Source organism: Miniopterus schreibersii, assembly GCF_964146895.1.
Source record: "Miniopterus schreibersii genome assembly, chromosome: 2".
Classification (NCBI taxonomy): Eukaryota; Metazoa; Chordata; class Mammalia; order Chiroptera; family Miniopteridae; genus Miniopterus; species Miniopterus schreibersii.
In genome coordinates this window covers 174,889,714-174,910,762 of record NC_138102.1, presented here as the reverse complement: position 1 = coordinate 174,910,762, position 21,049 = coordinate 174,889,714, and the positions used below count along the sequence as shown (strand labels likewise).

The following is a 21,049-nucleotide window of genomic DNA, read 5'->3' as shown; positions in this document are numbered from 1 at the left end:
TGCCTCTTTATTTTGGAATAAATTTAGATTTACAGGGAAATTAGACAGTAGTTTCTGTATACCTTTCCCCATTTCCATGAATACTATCATAAGTTACCACAGTACATATGTCAAAACTAAGGAACCAATTAACGTTACACCCCAGCCCTCACTGGGGTTTCACATTTTAATCCAGGTACTCTATTGCACTTAGTTGCCCATCTTAAATTTGTGACTTTTTCCTTGGTTTTAACCTTGAAACTTTTGAAGAGTACTCTTCACATATTCTAGGTTTGTCTGATGTTTTTCTCGTTAGGCAACGGCGGTTGGTTTTTGGAATGAATACCAGAGGTGAAGTGCCCTTATCACATCATGTGAGTGGGTACATGACATCACTGGTGATACTAACCTTGATCACTTGGTTAAGGTTGCAGCTGCCAGGTTTCTCCACTATAGTCACTATTTTCCCCTTTCCATACTTTTTTTTTTAACCTTCACCCAAGGATATTTTTTCCAATGCTTTTCAGAGAGTGGGAGGGAGAAACACATCGCTTAGTTGCTTCCCGCACTGGCTCCGACTGGGGCCAGGTATCGAGCCTTCAATTGAGGTACGTGCCCTTGGCAGGAATCGAACCTGGGACCCTTCAGTCCGCATGCTGAAGCTCCAACCACAGCCAAACCGGCCAGGGCCTACTCTCTTCTTTAGAAGACACACAGTCCAGCCCACACTCAAAAAGAGGGTTAAGCTCTACCTCCTGGGAGAACATCTACCTACATATCTGGAATTCTGTAAGAGGATTATCGTTTCTGTCTATAAATGACTTTCTAACATTTTTTTAAATTAAACGATAGGCAAGACACTGAATATTTGGGACCTTTTTTATTTTTATACACATGACAAGATTTTACACCAAGAATAGTCAGTTAAATAGTACAAATTTACATTCATGAGGAATGTTAAAAAAAAAATTCAACTAAAAAACCCTCTTCTTCCTGTGACCCACGATTTCCAACATTTTGCAGTGCAGGGGAGAATGGAGCTGGGGGAAGCATCCAAAACAAGTCTCTCCAAAAAGAAATGACTTAAATTTCACATTCCTTCTCCACACAGGATCCAAATGGTGAGAGTGTAATTTACAATTCATCTTTTTCAGCTGTAGACTTCTGTGAAAATAAACATCAGAAGACATTAAAAAAGCAGAAATAAAACCCCTAGCTCACAGAAGGTTCATATATGGAAAAAAAAAAAAAAAAGAATGGGCCAAGCCTATTTCCATTATTTCAGCTGTAGACTAAAACCTCACCTTGCTAATCTGCAAAAAATTTTACATAATTTAGAACCCTACAAGATCAACAGTCCCTGAAGACAAAGTTTAACACCTTAATGTTACTCTATAGTAAGGTAGAGCAAATGGCAAAGAGCATAAAAACATTATGTGCTAAGGAAAAGTCTGTTTAAAAACATCTCAAGAATGGATGACTAAAAAAAAAGATTGAAGTGGGAAGATCAAAATAGATACATTAAAGAAAAAAGTGATTTGCTCCAGCTTTTGAATTTGCTGTCTATCTGGGGCAGATTCCTCTAAGTCTGACTTCCTTATATTACAGCCTGACTTCGCCAGAACTAAGAATACAAGTCCCACTTTTGATCGGCTACCTCTGTTTCTTCTTCGTCTGTTCCGGCGTCCATGTCTTCGTCTTCGTCTTGCTCTGTGTCTTCTGCAGTGTCCTCTGTTGTTTCTTCAGGTTCTTCTTCAGGTTCTTCTTCAACCTAAGGGCAACATTTATGAGCCCATTAATGGATATATTTTCACTTTGCTCATTTAAATGTATAAGGTCATACTAATTTCACAATTCTCCAATTATTAACAGTCAAGCTAACAAAAGGAAAAAGGAAAATAAAAGCATGTAAAGGGAGAATTTCTGTTTAATTTCTAGCACAATGCATGACACTAGGGATTCAAACATTTAAAAAATTGTTTCTAGCCCAGCCGGCGTGGCTTAGAGGTTGAACATTGACCTATGATCCAGGAGATCACATATCAATTCCTGGCCAGGGCACATGCCTGGATTTTGGGCTCCATCCCCAGTGTAAGGCATGCAGGAGGCAGCCAATCAATGATTCTCTCATCATTGATGTTTCTCTCTCTCTCTCCTTCTCCCTTCCTCTCTCTGAAATCAATAAAGATATATATTTTTAAATTCTCAAAAGTAGAAATTAGTCCAACTTCTCAGTTATATCACTTAAACCATGGGAAGTCTATTCTTAAACAAAGGAAAATGAAGCCTATGTGGGAAGGCTGGGAATACAAACCTTTGCATCAGGGTCAATGTTTAAACTGAGGCGAAGCATTCTTTCTATTCTATCTCCATATGCTTTAGTGTCTGGTAAAAGATATCCTGACCTCAGTGTTGCTGTTTCAAACAAAACCACGGCAAGATCCGAAACTGTTTTGTCATCTTCGTCTTCCTGAAATGGAAGAAATCACACTTGATTAAAAGGTACAAAAGCATTCGAGATAAAGGAGTATGGCTGTGTGTAACATTACTCACCTTGACTCGTCGAAGCATGTCTTTGATCAGCGGATGTCTGGGATTGATTTCAAATGTTTTCTTCTGGCTGGCATAGTAACTGTTAGGGGGTAAAAACGAACATTAACAAACATCAAATTTTAGGGCCCATATATTTCCTTTTTTCTATTACTCACTTTCATAATTACAGTGAACAGCTTTTGGAGAGATCAAGATGTACTTATATTGCTACATCATGCTTTACCTTTTTCTGGTTAATCCCCACCTGAGGATATTTTTCCCATTGACTTCTAGAGAGAGTGGAGGGGGGAGGGAGGAAGGAAGGGGAGGAGGCATCGATGTGAGATACATCGAATGACCAGGAATCAAACCCACAACCCTTTGGTACACAAGGAGAAGCTCTAACCACTTAGCCACACCAGCCAAGGCAATGCTTTACCTTTTATACAGTAATTTTTAAAAAATATGTATCTTGCCCGGCCGGGAGTGGCTCAGTGGTTGAGCATCGACCTAGGATCCAGGCGATCGGGGTTCGATTTCCGGTCAGGGCACATGTCCGGGTTGCGGGCTTGATCTCCAGTCAGGGGCTTGCAGGAGGCAGCCGATCAATGACTCTCTCATCATTGATGTTTCTCTCTCTCCCTCTCCTTTCCTCTCTCTGAAATCAATAAAGACATTAAAAAAAAAAAAAAAAAAAATATATATATATATATATATATACACACATCTTTATTGATTTCAGAGAGAGGGAGGGAGAGAGAGAGAGAAACATTAACGAGAGAGTCATCACTGATTGGCTGCCTCCTGCATGCCCCCGACTGGGGATCGAGCCCGCAAACCGAGCATGTGCCCTGACTGCTTTACCTTTTAAAAGGGGGTGGACATGGTTAGATGAAAGTCAAAGAGAATTATTATATTTACTAGTTAATCCCAAGTGCCTAGAACACTCTGCTTGAGTGGATGAACTGATTCAATGTCTTGTTCATCCTCACTTCCAGAGTTGGAGTCCTCTAGGCAGACTCTGAGTGTGCTCAAATAACACCTTCTCCATGATGCCTTCACCACTATGGTTCCAAGAAAAATTAATTGCTTCTTTTATCTGAGCTCAGTTCCCAATCCTGAACATATCTTCATAATTTCTAGCATTGTACTGTCAGTTGTGACTGTTCTCTCTCCTATAGCTGCATGCTGATGAGGACAAGGAGGCACTACATCTGTCCCCATCTTGGTATAACCATGATCTGTGCTGGGCTTAGAAGATTATGACTTGCTTTGTCACCCCAACTAATCTGAATGGCACAAAGACAGCAGTAATGTCTACTTTAGACTATCAATGGATAAACACAATAGTGTTGAAATGTTTGTTGAATGAAAGGTAACTTCCTGCTAATGAATGGATAAGCAGAAACCTCCTTCCCCACCTGAAATTTATAATCTAGTGAGGGAACAAACAAATAAGTAAGATAGCACCTTAGCATTTTATTGCTTAAACATACTGGTGAGTTGTGCTAACTATGAAATGTATGTGCATATATGTATGTACATATTTATTTTATTTTTTTTATTTTTATTACTATTTTTAAATATATCTTTACTGATTTCAGAGAGAGGAAGGGAGAGGGAGAGGGAGAGATAGAAACATCAATGATGAGAGAGTCATTGATCGAGCCCGCAACCGGGACATGTGCCCTGACCGGGAATCGAACCCTGACTGCCTGGATCCTAGGTTGACGCTCAACCGCTGAGCCACGCCCGGCCGGGCTGTACATATTTATTTTAATAAATACATTTGTGAGAAGAATCCTTAAGTTAGACCTTGGGAAAAAAGTATGATGACTAGGTAACAAATAAGAAAGAAGTTATTCCAGGTGGAAGAAAGAATAAAGGCAGGGAAAAAGCTATTTTTCAAGGCTACCACTGTGACAATAAAACATAAGCTTGAAATACTTATTTCTTTATAAAGGGTATCAAAGATCCACTTATCTCCAGTACTTAGACCTTGAGTTCAAAATACTTGTTAACTCATGGGTCATATTTTACCTTTAATTTTGTGGGGCATACAATTTTGAGGAGAGGTGTGGTGTTTAAAAAAAGATTTGACTCATTTGAAAAATATAACTGTCATTGACCTCATCTGTAACAACATCTAAAAATGTAAAAGAGGTCTAGATACCAAGCCAAGCATACAGTCTAATGAAAAGGTAAAGACAATTTATGTGTAACAGATTAAGAAAATTTGCATTCATATATAAAATATAAATGAGCCCAATACCTTTTCTTTATCAATCTAATGTAGGAAGAATCCCTTTGTAAACTTATTGTCTACCTAAACATACAGTGTTTTAAGTGTCCACTATATATTAAGTGTCTACTATATAGTGTCCACTTAAAACACACCAGTTCTTTAGAAGATAATGCCAGCTTCTATAGGAAGGCTGGACAAGAGCTAACACTGTGGCAGGGACTTTCTTTTCCCAAGAACACTTACTTTGTAGAGATGTCCTTGCCTGTTTGGTAGGCTTGAGCTTTCATGATTCTCTCCATGTTGCCAGACCATCCGTACTGGCTGGCCACAAGGGCACACGGAGACTCTGTCAGGCGCTGAGATACCACAGCCTTTTCAATCTTAGGATAAGAAACCAAAGTTAGATACATATACATACCAATAGTTAAGATCTCTCAATAACTGCATTTCAAATCTTCAAGGATTCATCACTTATGATCATAAACAGAGGCAAGCCATTAAAGGACCTCTCATTCAGATTTGTAGGACATACTTCATTTAATAATCTTAATTTTTCAGTCAGAAATACTTAACCACCAACTTTTAAAACCATATAAAACTTAAACTCAACCTATAAAAATTTAAGTTACTATAAGAGCAATATTAAACTACAAAAAAACTTTCAATTATAAAGGAAAAAACACACCCAGCATCTATACGTAGGGTAATCACTACTGTCCTTTAACTCTTGGTAGTTCCGAAATTTTAAGTTAGTCCTCCCAATAAATGAACCACAATATTAAATGTTGTCCTCACAAGTTTTAATGGTTACAAAGTAACCAGTTGCAAACTTTAATTTGACATAACAATTTTTTTAAGAAATGCAGATACTAAACTTTTCACACTTTCTAATTTGCACAAGAATACCTTGTCCTTGAGGGCTTTATCTTTCATCCAGTTGAGCAGAGGCTCAAATTCTTTCTCAATTGCTTCACGATTCTCCTTAGTTTTCTCACTTTCATCAAACTTCACTCCTTCCTTGGCAACGTTCTGGAACCTCTTCCCATCAAACTCAGGAAGAGCCTGGATGCAGTATTCGTCCACAGGTTCTGTGAGATAAATAACTTCATACCCCTTTTTCAGAAGTCGCTCAACAAATGGAGAAGATTCGGCCTACAAAATAAAGGGAGTTTAATTTTCCAAGTCTAGCCTTGATATATTTATGTATTCATCCCAGCAGCTATGTTTACATACTAGTAACAACCTCATTTACAGGTAGACAAGAGGTGCAGAGAATGTAAGTGACTGACTAGGCCTCATACCTACTACAGTTCAAAATTACAATTAAGTTTCCTTTTTGTTCTCAAGAGTTGGCTGTAACTGCCCAGCTATGAACCATAATCCCCAGCAGCTGGAGTTCATCTCACCTCTTTTCTGCTGGACCCAGCCATGAAGTAGATTTTGTCTTGTTTCTCCTTCATTCTTTCCACATACTGGTCTAGACTAGTAATGTCACTTGAATGATGAGAAGACTGGAACCTGAGGAGTTTAGCAAGACGTGTTCGATTTGAGTGGTCTTCAATCACACCAAGCTTGATGTTGGTACCAAATTCTTTCCAGAAAGTATCATTGTATTTCTCATCAGCAATCTTTTTGATCATGTCCAGAGTTTTACGAACAAGCTTCTTTCTAATCACCTAAACAAAATTAAAGAATAATTGACCAGAGAACTTCACTTCAAACTTCTGAAAACCTACAAGATGTAAGGTAGCAGGGAAGTAGTGGGACGTAGTGGAGAAAAGATACAAAGACAGGGCATCGTCACTGCCATTTGTCAAGGGGCAGGGGATGGTGAGCACTCCCATGCTGGACTGAGCGGAAACTAAGTTGTCAGTGGAAATAGTCACAAGATTGCTTTAATTTTTATACTGTAACTTTAGACCAGGTAGAGAGAGAGAGAGAGAGAGAGAGAGAATGTGTGTGTATGTATGTGTTCACTATATAATTATTTTGACTTTTTTGTATGTTTGAAAATTTTTTATTACATAATAGGGGGGAAATTATGAGATTCTCAGGATTTGAGAATTCCAGAGTAAAATTACATTCATCTAAACCACCGACTAGCTCAAAATGAGGTGAGACTAACGAAAACTATCCTCTGTGGCCCAATCAAAGAGCAAAGAAGCCAGTCTCTCCCCAGAGACACTCACCTTAAGTAGTTTATGTTGCTGAAGAGTCTCACGGGAAACATTCAAGGGGAGATCATCTGAGTCCACCTACATATGGCAAAACAAAGTCAGTGAGCAATAAAAAACACTGGAAAAAAAACAGCAACAAAAAAATAGCCCCCACTATAATCCCTTCTCCCAATCTTCAGATACTTACAACACCCTTGACAAAATTAAGGTATTTGGGCATCATATCATGGAAGTCATCTGTGATGAACACTCGGCGTACATAGAGCTAAACAGAGACACACACACAAAAAAGGTTACCTTCTGGACACTGTACTTTCAAATTTAAAATTACATTTACATTACTTCAAAGCCCACCTTAATGTAATCGCTCTTCTTAGATCCATATTCATCAAACAGACCACGTGGAGCAGATGTAGGTACAAATAAAATTGACTTAAAGGTAACTTCACCTTCAGCAGTAAAGTGGATATAAGCCATGGGGTCATCGCTTTCCTATGGAAAGTTGGCATTTAGTTATTCAAAAGGGATGAAAAACTACAGTACAAATACTTAGCAGTTTATTATGCAGTATAGTACAGTTTAGCATTTAATAGAACTCGGGAAGGTTCCACATGTGTAAAAGAACAGGTTGGGAAAACCACCATCCTGCCTAAATGACAAAATCATAAAGAACATTTCAAGAGTGTACTGGTCAACCATAAAAAGTACTTAGGAGGTTTCTCCCATGGAATTTGGACTATAGCAGTAGATAGAAGAGTATAAAAATAGCTACAAAAGTATAAAGACAGAAGTTCTCTAGACTGCATTATCCATTACTGTACCCCCCCATGTGGCTATTCCAAATTGAGATGTGATTGATGGTAAGTGTAAAATACAGTCTTTGAAGACACAGTACAAAAAACCCACCAAAAAGTAAATTACAATTTTTTATATTGATTACATGTTGAAATAATACTATTTTGGGTATGTTGGGTTCAATAAAATATATTAACAGTTAACTTTACCTGTTTCAACTTTTTAAAATATTTAAGGTAAAGTTATTTGGCTCACATTATATTTCTAATATAACTGCCCTAGATGAAGTACCTTTATATACACTAGGACTTTAGAGAACCAAGGGAAAGTTTTTAGAGGTAAAGCTTAAAAGATGGTTGGATGTTAACCTAAGGAGAACAAAGAACCAAAGGGTCTGTGTTAAGTAACAAATCAACAGATAGACTAAAGAGTAAAGAACAAATGCAATCATAGAATATTAAGTTTTATCTAGCCATGTTAAGTGCATCAAACTATTCTATTTTGTACAAAATGTGGTTTGGGGAAACATTAACTTGAAACAATCTTAATCTCTGCTAGTTTTGGATTCTTAAGAGTTATAAGAAGAGATCAGTAAAAGAAAAAACAGAGTTAGTAATTATTCCTACCTACAATTATCTCACAGTAATTGTTTGATGATGTTGTAAACAAGCTCTTTAAATAATGTTAAAAGGCCACTCAATAACACAACTTGTTTTATGGGTTCTGCAGTAGAAACCAAGCACGTACCCATGGAGGTATATTCTTTTCTATAACACAGACCCTTTGGCATCCTGGTGGAGCCTACAGATTTCTTCTCAGAGTAATTTTCAATGCATAATATAAATACACAAAAAGGAAACCAACTGTAAAGTACCCACATGTGGCTTTAAAGCAGTTATAAGTTGTTTTAAACTCATTTTGGAATTTAGTAGTTTTTTATCATCACATTTTCTAAACAATACTTACCTTGGAAAACGACTTGTAGAAAGCTTTATACTCATCCTCCTCTACTTCTTTCGATGGTCTCTGCCATATCGGTTTGATATCATTCATAAGTTCCCAGTCCCACACCGTCTTCTCAACCTGAAGTTAACAGCATTTAATGAGTATCTCCAGCAGTTAAACTAGTGAAAACCATAGCTTTAGTACACTTCAGAAAAGAACATGGGAGGAACAAAGGATATAAGGATATCTCTAATCTAGTATGGTCCCTGCCAACCATATAAAAAATAAAGATAAAATAAAATGAAAGGGTTTCTCAGCATTTAAAACTGATTTAAGATTGATATTTAATACAAAAAAGGCAACTGGTTATCACTGTAATTGATAAAAGCAAATTTTTTCATTATTTTTAGCTAAAATGTTATTTCTTGAAAATGTTTTGAGGTTAGGATATACATATTTCATGACTTACAGAAACCCAACATCTTACAATAAAAATTCCTCAAAACCCACAACCACAACTTCTACCTACTGCTTCCTGAGTAGGCATGAGAACTACTTTTATAGTTAATATCTACATGTCAAAAGATGCAGAATGCTTTTCTAAGAGTTTAAACTTCAAAATATAAGCCACCAGTCCTGAGCAATATATAGAAGTCAGAAAACTCTTATAAAAATGAGCTGTGTTTGGTACTTACAACTTTCTAGAAGGGGAAAGACACACACAAAGTCCTCATTTTTAAAAGATGGACTTACCATTGGAAAAAAGCAACATTTCAGAACTGAAGCTTGCCTCAAATCAGTGCACACTTAGGTTTTCTAATACATCCTGAGCAGTGTTTTAGGTGGGGGCATGAACCAGACTTACTTTTTTAGTTTTCGGTTTCTTTTCTTCGTCTTCTTCTTCTACTGCAGCCTCATCATCAGATTCTTCCTTTTCTTCTTTTGCGGCTTCTTCTTCCATGGGTTCCTCAACAGTTTCAGTCTGTTAAAGTAGAAAGTAGAATTATGGTCAGACTCACTTCTTTAATGACTCGGATTTCATCTATAGAATATAAAACAAAATGACAGCTCAAAAAAATAGGGCTTCTTTAGCCCAGCCAGGCGTGGCTCAGTGGTTGAGCATCAACCTAGGATCCAGGAGATCATGGTTCGAATCCCAGTCAGGGCACATGCCTGGGTTGTGGGATTGATCCCCAGTGGGGGGTGTGCAGGAGGCCCCCCAACAATGATTCTCTCACCATTGGTGTTTCTCTCTCTCTCCCTCTCCCTTCCTCTCTCTGAAATCAATATTAAGATACATTTTTAAAAAATAAATATATATATAGGGCTTCTTTATAGAAAACCCCAAGTATCCTGGAGAAAACCACACTTAACTTTCTTTACACATTAAGTATGTGTGAAGGTGATGCGTATCAATTTTTAGCAATACAGATTTACCTTGCTGCTCCATACATAAATTGGAAAGTTTATGAACTGTGAGTACTTTTTGACGAGATTTTTAATTGTATCCAATTCAAGGTAATCAGATGCTTCTTCTTTTAAAACAAGGCTGCAAGGGAAATAAGACATTTACAGACACATCCATGGTGTAGAAGAGCTGATTATAAATTTGCCTTCATGACAATGCTAACAGCCAGCAGTTCTGTTTAATCCAAGATATCCTCTGTTAAGAACCAATAAGGATTTGTGAGCTAAATACACCACATATGTGTATGGTAAAAGGAAGAATCCTCCTTGCATTCCCCCAAGTGGAGAATAGCCCTTAGGTCCAAGTAGAAAATGTTCCTAACCTTCTAAATATATGGAGGTTTTTCATTTGAAGAACTGCAATCTTAAGATAGCTCAAAGTGAGAAAACATTCTGGAGAAAAGTGGAATTATATGCACTCTGAAAATTAGTCTAGAAATCAAATGATTATTATAGATAGTGAACCCCTAATAAAAAATATGTTCCTTAAAAAAGCTAAAAAATTAATCTGAACTATTATTATATCTGCACTATCCAAAACAGTAGCCACCAGTCAAATGTAAGTATTCAAATAAAATGTAAAATTGGTTCTTTAGTTGCACTGCTACATTCCAAGTACTCAATAGTCACACATGGCTGAAGGCTACCATAGTAGACAATGTAGAGACACAACATTTCTGCCAGACTTCTATTGGACACACGGTTTAGCTAACCCTAATACTGAAAATTACAGCACTGTGTCTCCTCTGCTTCCTTACTGCCCCTTCTGCAAACCCTTCCCTCCATCCACCAAAAATAACAAATCACAACACATTCTCAAACACAGCAGGTAGCCCGTATCTTGATGTTTGTGCTCCCAATAAAAATGAAGGATATTGTATCCATGGTTCCTTTCCTGCCTCAAAAAGTTAAGAGTTTAGTAGCATTTGCCAACAAGACAGACAGTATACATTATACAGCCTAATTAGGTGACTAAGTCTCTGTTCTCAGAGCAGAGTACATCTTAGAGATGCTGGGTTGGGGAAGGGTTCAATTTTGGATACAAACTAAAGCTGATGGTTTGACATCTTAGATATTTAAATGGTAATTAGATATATAAACAGAGCCCAGTAGTGAGATCTAGAGCAGGAGTTGACAAACCATGTGTGGCTGGCGCACATAAGAAATTTCATCAGGATACAACTTCATCATATATTGTCTATGGCTGCTGTCAGCTGTAGCAGCAGAGTTGTGACATGTGACAGATCCTATAGTCCACAAGCTTCAATTATTTACTAGCTAGCCCTTTAAGAAAAAGTTTGCTGACTTCTGATGTAGACTAAGAATATAAATTTGAGAACCCTGAGAAAATTCTGGAACCTGAATTTACAACTGTAAGATTAAATGAGGAAAACAAGGACAATGAGAAAAGGGCTGGAACTGAACTTTTAAAGAAAGAGAACATCAACATTTAAGAAATGGGCAAAGGAAATATGAAAAGATATGTAGGGTTATGGAGACTAGGTAGTGGATTATCTTAAGGAGCATCTAGCAGAAAGCCAATTCTGTAGAACACACCACAGAAAAACTAAGAAAACAGACAGAAAATCTATTGCTGGGAGTAATGTCAGTTAAAAAATACCTGAATCCACTGGATTTAGCAACAAGGATTACTGGTAATGTACTTCAATGGAAAGGTGGTGGGTAAAGTAAGCACAACAAAAGATGAAGTAGCAGCAAAGGCAAGTGGACTTCTTTTAGCTCAGCCGTGGAGGGGGAAAGAGTAGAGTGTGTGCCTGGCAGAAGGGAGGGTGGTACCGCCTGCCCCTACCCCAGGGACCAGGGCATGCTTACACTTTGATGGGAAAGAGGGAGGTGTGTGGGAAAGGCTGACTTTAAGAGATGGAGGAGGAATTAATTTATGCTTAGTCTCTGAGGAGGTAAGATGAGAGGTGACATGTGGAGACCAGCTGTAGGGGAAAATGTAAAATACCACACTCACTGTGGCAGGAAGGGCAGAAGCGATCCACCATAGTGATCTCATTTAATGCTCACAAAATGTTTCATAAGGGTGCCACAGGCGCTAGTTTAGGGGCACGAACAGAGATGAAGTCATGTCTGTAGGGCAGGATTGTGACCTCGTCACTTCCTGGCCTTCACTCTTCATTTTCCTTTGGCCACTGCAGACTCCCAGTTCCTCAAATGGGCCTCCTGTCTCTGAAATTTTCAACATGCTGTGCTTGCTGCAGGGAAAACCTGAACTTAGCACTATTCCAGAAAGGCCTCTGGGAAGGGAGGTGTCCCTAGCTTCCTCTGTAGCATTTGCCATCTGAAACGACTTCATGATTCTTCTCCTTACTAGAATGAGCCTCGTGAGAGCAGGGACTGCATCAGTCTCATGCTCCACTGTGGCCTTAAACCCTCACAGGTAACAGGCACTTCAATTAGCACCTGCTGAATGGATGGTGTGGTGGGAAGACTTGAAGGAAAAGACAACTTTGGCCAAGGAAAGCAGAACCTGCTGTAAAGTTCCATTTGTGTGTCACACATCCATGCTACTTGGATAAAGCTGTTCTGGGTACCTTATTCATTTGTACAAACGCGTGCTGGTTAAGTGTCATAGTCTGGGAACAGAGCTGTCAACAAAATGCTTGCTTTTGTAAAGCGTGCATCCAGGTAATCCTGCCTGTCTCTCAGCCCATCTCAGCTGTCTCTGAGACACCAGCATCTCTTGGGACATCATTTTCTGCCTCTTTCTAGTTAAGAGGTGATTACCTACACTCTAACACCTAGTGAGAGAGGGCACTGGGGTATGACTATTAGTGATGTCTCCTAATGAGACTGGGAGATGTCCATGTTAATAACAAAGGCAGGGAAAGGTAAATTGGGACGAATTAATTAGTAAAAGTGCTAAAATGCAGTCCTCTAATTAGCCTTCATTAAAGGAACATCTGTGACCATGAAAACAGGAAATGTTACCTTCTGGGATGAAGAAAACTTGTCAAAATGATAAGATACATGCTTCTTTTCTACTTGAATATTCAATGTTAAGAAAATTTAAAACTGAATTAAGGAAAACAAAAAAAGCAAGGCCCCAGGCACATTTTCACTTGGCAAGACTGGGCAAGTCTATTGACCTCTAGGAAAAAAAACTGTCCTACTTCATACTGATGTTGTAACCACTAAGCAATACTGGGCATAAGACCTGTCTCATCTACACAAACAATAATTATTGGCTTAAAATGAATTCTAGTTTGAATTCAATCATTTCCGATTATCCTCAAATGAGACATTTTCTTCTAAAAAAAATTTCGTAACTTTCATCAAGCCCTTTATCTCTATAACCCATCCCAACCCGGGGTACTACCACAGATCTTGAGTATTTTCAATGGTCATCCAGAGTCTCCTCTCATCCAGTCCTGCCATCCTTCAGAAAACTTTAATCCTGTGAGTACGCTGTTCCTCTATGCCTTTATTCATGACGCTCCACTACTTAAGTCTTGCTTGCCACTTCTGTTGAGGCCTCCCATATGCCTTCTCCCCTGGGAGAGCTAACCCTTCCTCCTACTTATGTCTTCTATGTACAGCAGCCATCACAACTCCTGGTGTCTAGCTCTGAGTGAGTCCTCAAAACATTTCTTCAAGTGAGGAGAACAATTCAATTTCCTCATTTCATAAGCAAGGAAATTAAGGCCCAGAATAAGCCATTTGCTGAGAGAGAACAAACTGGAGAGTCAAGATCCTCATTACGACTATTAATTATGATTATTATTAGGAATTAGTAATACTCACGTAATTGTTGTTCCTCGTCCTAGAGTGTTTCCTCTTGGATCAGCAATTACAGAAAATTCATTGGAGTCAGATTCCCAGATGTGCTGGGTATCGTTGTTGTGTTTCGATGTGACAATAACCTTATCTGCTACAAGGAAGGCAGAATAGAAACCAACACCAAACTGGCCAATCAATTCAGAAGTTGACTGGCCATCTTCTTGTGCTTCAGTCATTTTGTTTAAAAACTCGCTTGTCCCAGATTTGGCAATGGTACCAAGGTTTTTAACCAACTCTTCCCTGGTCATTCCTACACCAGTGTCTGTGACATGTAGCAGGTTCTTCTCCTTGTCACACTAAAGGAAAGACAAAAACAAGATAGTTAAATTGCCTTAATGGTCATGGTATGACAAGTAAATACTAAACTATTATTTGAAAAAACTCAGCTTTGGGCAACATCAATTCCAATGTAGAAGATTAAATTGAGATATTTTGCCCATATAGTCTTTTATGGTCTTTTCAGAAAATTCACATCTTAAGTATAAGCATCTTTCTTTATAGAGAATAATTCGAGGTTCAGTGTATCTGAGAAAGTAGCAATATAAAGATGGCAGAGATTGATCTAATTGTCAAAGGGCAGAGAAAGACTAAACAAGTCATTTTTGAAGAAAATACTCAAGAAAAATAAAATTTTACGTTTTTCTTATTTCTTTGATAGGAAATTGAAATTCAAAACTTGAATGACTTCTGTGTTTGGAATCTGTGGTGACTGATGTTTTCATTGAATATTCCCGACTCTCTGCCTTCCAGAAACTAATAGGAATATGCATCCTCCATTTATGGTTCTGGCTAATAAGTTGCAACTGACAGTGTAGCTTTCAGAGTGGAGCCTTTAACTGACATAAGACCCTCCAACCTCTCTCTACACCATGGCAACCAGCTATATTCCAGATGGTGTGCTATATCAGCCTGTGTCCTGGAGTGAGAATGATACAAAGCAAAGGCTACAGGCAGCCTGTGACTGATTTAAGCCAGGGGGTGACAACTTTTTTTGTAAAAGGGCCAGAGAGTAAATATTTTAGGCTTTGTGGGTGATATGATCTCTGTCACAACTACTCAACTGACATGAAGCACAAAAGCAGTCACAGATAATATACAAGCAGGCATGGCAATGTTCCAATAAAACTTTATAAAAAACAGGCAGCAGGTTGTTTTTTACCCCTGATTTAATTCCGAGATTTGGGGGGGTTATTTGTTACTGCAGCATAACCTAGACTACCTTGATTGATATGGATTCTCTGTCGCTAAGGTTTCTTTTTATTTTAAAAGAAAATTGTTTTACGCTTACCTTAATTTTGACTGTTAGTTCCTCATTTCCAGAAAGAGCATTTTCATCAGTCAGTGATATCAGCCTTATCTTATCTAAAGCGTCAGAAGCATTTGAAATCAGTTCTCTCAGGAAAATCTAAATGGAAGCCAGATTTAATACAGTTAGATTAGCCTCAAGACACAGAAGACATTAAATTTAATGTCAAACTCATTTTATTTTTCCTCTGTACTCTGAAAAAGCACTTTATATGTTAAAGAGGTGGCTTTACTTTTTTGGTAAAAGGAGGTACAGCTCTTTACACAAAGGACTGTAAACAACTAGAAGGGATACCTGAACTGGTAAGAGCAGTAACACCATTCTACTAGTGATCTTTAGGTACGCAATACATGAAGCTTGGTCAGTACCATTAAAGACTCACAACTGTTTAGTAGGCCATGAACATATTTGGAGGGGAAAGGAAAAAGGGAAAATGTCTAACAATCCCCCACCACCATCACATCACACACTTCTTGTACATACAGTATTGGGTATTTAAACTTTACTAACTACTTATTTGGAATTACTATTTAAGTATACTTACTATGAAAGTAAACAAATATGCTACCATACAGAGAAAAAAAATTATCCTAGCCACATGTTGCTTACCTCCTTATTTTTATACAATGAATTGATGATAAGTTTCATCATTCTGTTTACTTCTGCTTGAAAGGCAAACTTTTCTGATTTCTCTCGAAGTTCTCTTATTTGGGATGCATTTAATCCATCCAACTGAATAGCTTCTTCTTCTCTGAGAAAGTAAAGTTAATAAACAAATAAGCAAAAATATAGGATCTATGATGAGAGCACAGTACTTTCTTAAGATGGTCTTAAGGGTTAAAACAGTAAACATGGAGACCTTTATAAAATATTACTAATCTACTATCTTATTATTATTTTATCACAGTAGTAGGTTGCCTTTAACACTGTATTGGAAATACTCAGTTCTTAAAATTGTCAGAAAAATAAACCCAACTTTCCTCTACTAAACAGTGAAGTCATAATCATTTATGTCCCTCACACGTGGAACTGTCCCTTTGCCCAGGAAAGCTTTGGCTTCTACAGGTCTACAAAACTAAGTCCTAAGAGGCCAATTTTTAAAACATTGTTCAACTGATAGAAATTCTTTTTAAAATTACTAAGGACACATTGAGTAGAAAACCAACTAAATGTCTTTTCTAAAGTCTTAAGACTGTAGGTCTAGTATTCTGCAATATAGTTATCAAGATACCGTTTCCAAAGGCATTCATTCAAGTTTGACCATTCTTAGGGGCAAGTTAGGAGATACTTATGTGTGCACATGCTTGCTACATTTTCTCTGACCATTTTTTAGCTATTTAAATTCGGGGTGCTACACTTCACCTGGACTTTTGGATATACAAATTAAACTACTGTTTTCCAGTGTTCAGAAGGGCTTATCTGTATAGTTTTAAATGAACACAAACCTCTGTACTACTTCATCATCTGTCCTTGAGCCTTCTCTACTTTTACCCAGGTCCTCTTCTACTGTGCCATCCACATCGACTTCATCATCAGCTCGGACTGACCCTGAAGGAAGATTTAACACCAAAAACCTCTTAAAATATCATTGCTTCATGTACTTCTCAAAGGGAAAATAAACAGGGCAAGGATAGGGGTTGCAAAACTCAGTTGGTAAATATGAGAGGTGGGGATGGGAGAATGGATCCACTGGTTTAAATACCCAATGCAAACCCAAGTCCACATATTTCTTATTTAAGTTCAGGTACCGAGGTTCCCCAGCAGATTCTGAAATACGGAGGCAGCCATCACTTCTAAAGAGCCGCCTCTGGATCCTTTATAACGCTGAGCAGATTTGATACCAGGCCCCTTCTACTTTCACACGTGTTGCGCGCAGGCCACCACAAGGCCTCCACGCTGACCATGCCAAAACTTAGGCCTTCAAAAATCACAGGTCAGGATACAGATAGGACTTTGTGCAACCTCTGGCGAGGGGAACTGAAAGTGTGCCCAGGGGCCTGAGAAGGGGACGAGATGTTAAGAGATTTTAAGATGTTAAGGAGCTGGAGCACAAGTGACTCAAACACTGCCTCTGCGGCGATCCAGGGCCCCACGTTCCCCAGGCCAGCACCTAAGAAAGGAAACGCGCGTTCGAGAGGAGTCGCAAAAACATGGGGGGCAGGGGTCCTCAAGCTCAGATGGCCAAAGGTGGAGGCGTCGGCAAAAGTCCTCCCGACAGGGCGCTCGCAAAGCTCTCGGGGGAGCGAGAGCTCGGGAGGCCCCACCTCGAGACGGCTGAGACCGCAGGCGTGGATACCAGGTCTGCAAGGGCTTTAAATAACTCCGCTCTTTTTTTTATTTCCAGACAAGGAAGAGTAAACGAAAGCCCCTGAGCCTCTTTCGAGGAAAGGTACGGGTCGCCTCGGCGCAGCGCAGACCCTGTTATTTTATCCCCCTCCCAGGCTCAGTGCCCCAAGAACCTTCGAGAAAGGCCGCGCTAGCGGAGGGGGGGCGTCCGGAGGTGCTCGCTCCTCCAGGATCACTCACCGAAGGTCAGCAGTAGGCAGCAGAGGCCCAGCACCCACAGGGCCCTCATGGCGCGCGGCCGGTGAGAGTCTCAAGTTCCCTTTAATCGCAGGAGCCGCCTCCGCCCGGCCGCCGCTGGGCTCAGATCCTCACACCTCACGTCGTGCGGTCCGCCCACTAGCCCCCCAAGCGGGTTCGGCCGCTTTTCACCTCACTTCTGGAGGGCGGGGGACGGGAAACACGAACCCACCAATCGTGCCGCACCACGCACTCTCTGTACCCAATGGGGACTCGTGGGGGGGACCGCAGGCCACCAATCGCAGCTGTCCAGGTGCGGCGCCCAATGCCCGAAGCGTGGCTCCTTCCGATTGGTCATCCGTAGCCTCTTTTCTCCAATTAAATGGCTCCGCGGGCCCCCTCTTACAAGGGACCACCCCTTTGCCTGGGAAGCTTTGGCTTCTATGGGAAATTGTCCAATAAACGTCAGCTCAGAACACATCCCTCTTTTGGGAGAGGTCGCAGAGGAACTACTTCCGGATCCTAGAGAGCGTTTATTTCGTGACCAGGGGAACAGTAGCCATGGCAACGCGTTCTTCACCTTTCCCTCGTCCACGCGTGGAGTCGCGTTGGGAGGATTCCAGTGCGACTTTTCTCAGTCGGATTTCCTTTTGGCAGCGCATCTTAGAAAAGAAACACGTGAGAGGCTGAAAATCCCCGGAGTGTTTTCAGATGGGGTAGTGGTGAAGCGGGTCACGGACAACTATAGTTCCCGGCATGCAACGCACCAGGGGTACACTGCATTGAACGCTGGGAATCGTAGTCGGCCCAGCTGCGTCGTTTGGCCTTTTCTTCCCCACGCTCCCAGGTTGTCTTTACGTGAACTGTGTGCGGCGCGCTTTGGAATTTACATTTTGTTCTGATTGCAATAGCGATCTGTGCCTCTGCCAGGCCTCTAGCTGTGAGAAGCGGGACTGGAAAGCCGCCGCGCCTGGGCTAAGGCCACCGGTTACGCGGGTCGGCCTTTCTGAGCCTGGACTCCGCCTCCGGCCGGGGTACCCGCGTTTCCGAAAATGGCTTCTCACGAGTCCCTCGGGCAGCCGGAGCCTTCCCTTCCTCTGCGCGTTCCGCTGCCGGGATCCCGAGGCCTCCCTAATTTCCTTTACAGAAGAAGGGGGTAGCGGGGCGCTTTTTAAAAAAAAGGGAAACGGCGAGCAACTCATGCCCCCGACTTCCTCGTGAAGTTCAAAGGCGGTGGCCCGTGGGCTCCCGTCCGCTGTCAGCCAGGTGGAGAGCGTGGCCGTCAAGTCCGGTCCAGCACGGAAAAGAACACACACTCAGTTTAACGGGGGCGGGAGGATGCACCTGCAGGTATTTGAAAGCAAAACCCGTGGGGCTGCGAGTGAGCGAGGGGGCGCGACTTCGCAGCTGCGTAGAAACACCGGTCGGTTGGGAAAGGCGCGCGCGCCAGGTGTGTCCCCGGAGGCCTCCGCGGCGCGGCCTCGGCTCTGTCCCTCCAGCCCCGTCCTTACGCCCCCTCGGCCCACCCGCGCCCTCTCCCTTTCCAGCGAAACACTCCCTTTCTTATTGCCAGGAAGTTGAGTTTCGAGTTTGTTTTCAGATAGCCATCCAAATTCCTGAACACAAGCGTTTCAGTCGCACAACTTCCCCTCTGGGTTTGCCCAGCCTTCCTCCTGCGGTCGGCGCGTGCCCATTGTGGCGGCGCCTTATTTACATCCGCCCAAATTACCTACATTGGTTATTAGTAAGCAAAAGGTAGTTTACAAAGCTTTTTATTTTTTTTAAAAAAAACTTTTTAGTTAATTTATTTTTTTATGTTAGTGCTTGCCCGAGGATATTTTTCCCTTTGATTTTTTTTTTTTTTTTTTAGAGAGCGTGGAGAGGAGGGAGAGAGAAACATTGATGTGAAAGAATCACATGGATTGGTTGCGTCCCGCGCACCCTGACTGGCCCCGGGATGGAACCTCCAACCTCGGTCCGTGCCCTTGACTGGGAATTGAACCCCCCACCCTTTGGTGTGCGGGCTGATGCTCTAACCATGGAGCCACCCCAGTCAGGGCTACAAAGCTTTTTTAAATGCCTTTGTGCTTGCATTTTTTAAAAAAAGTGTACTAGGCCCGGCGGGGCGCGGCTCAGCGGTTGGGCATCGACCTAGGATCCAGGAGGTCACGCACAGTAAGATTCCTGGTCAGGGCACATGCCCGGGTTGTGGGCTCCATCCCCAACAGGGGGGTGCAGGAGGCAGCGATCAATGATGACTCATTATTGATGTTTCTGTCCCCCTCTCCCTTCCTCTCTCTGTAGTCAATAGATATATTTTTAAAAAAAAGTATACAAGGGTGCAAATTACATTCAGAAATCCCGCAATTACATTTTCATATGTTTTAACTTGTTTGTTTTTTTAATTCTCATTTTTTGGAAGACTTACTTGGCTTTATTAAGCAAGTCACGAATTGGGCAGCATCCCATTTAGCAATTCGAAGGGGACTCCCTCTTGTTTATTTTTTTAATAAAAAAAAAAAAATGAGTCCCTTCACTTTTCTGCATTTCACAGCTCAACTTCTTTACATTTTTCTCTAGCTCTGAACGAGTAAGCAACCAGTTCTGAAACTGCAAATTTCATCTTAACTGCTCAGTGGTGGGTAGCTTGTGCTGCACCTGGAGGGAACTGAGAATGAGAATGCCCTCCAAAATAGATCCATTGTTTGAAGCTATACTTTTTAGCAGGTGATGGTGGGAATTTATGAGAGAACACAAGACAGTAGACTAGCAGAAGAAAATGGATGGCTGTTGTGTGGCTCAGCTCTGCCTGTTTAAGACAGGATCCCTGACTGCTCACCCTGTAAAAGAAATGGGCAGCTTACCCAGTTCCCAGCCTTGCTGTTTCTCACCTGTTCTCTCCACCCTTTCTGACCCATTCACGGGTGGGGAACCTTTTTCTGCCAAGGGCCATTGGATATTTAGAAACATCTTTCGCGGGCCATACAAAATTATCAACTTAAAAATTAGCTATGAAGAAAGCTCCTGGATTTGTTGAATTTTGAGCCCCACCGACGGTTGCCTTGGCAGGACTAGACCAAATGATTTTGTAGGCCTGATGTTCCCACCCCTGCTTATTTTATCATCAGTTCCCATCTTTCCGCAGCATCTTCAGAATTTATACTCCAGATTGAGTATTAAAATTGAATACCTTTGGATCTGGTTCCCTTGTTTTCTAATTTTAATTTGTCCCTTTTGACATTACATGTCCACGGACACTACTCACCTGGTACA

At 40.8% G+C, this 21,049-nt stretch overlaps 1 protein-coding gene across 1 annotated transcript; it reads right to left on the bottom strand.

Annotated features, from left to right (window-relative positions):
- Nucleotides 1-844: 844 nt before the first annotated feature.
- HSP90B1 (heat shock protein 90 beta family member 1) lies at nt 845-18,051 on the bottom strand. Its single transcript, XM_081130332.1, has 18 exons — nt 17,780-18,051; nt 16,699-16,801; nt 15,863-16,004; nt 15,236-15,352; nt 13,912-14,243; nt 10,111-10,222; nt 9,539-9,655; nt 8,695-8,811; nt 7,288-7,425; nt 7,121-7,198; nt 6,946-7,011; nt 6,163-6,432; nt 5,663-5,908; nt 5,000-5,136; nt 2,533-2,611; nt 2,294-2,449; nt 1,637-1,750; nt 845-1,143 (listed from the first exon to the last, which is right to left on the bottom strand). The coding sequence occupies exons 1-18, from the start codon at nt 17,826-17,828 to the stop codon at nt 1,114-1,116; spliced, it is 2,403 nt and encodes an 800-aa protein (XP_080986458.1). The 5' UTR covers nt 17,829-18,051; the 3' UTR covers nt 845-1,113.
- Nucleotides 18,052-21,049: the final 2,998 nt, after the last annotated feature.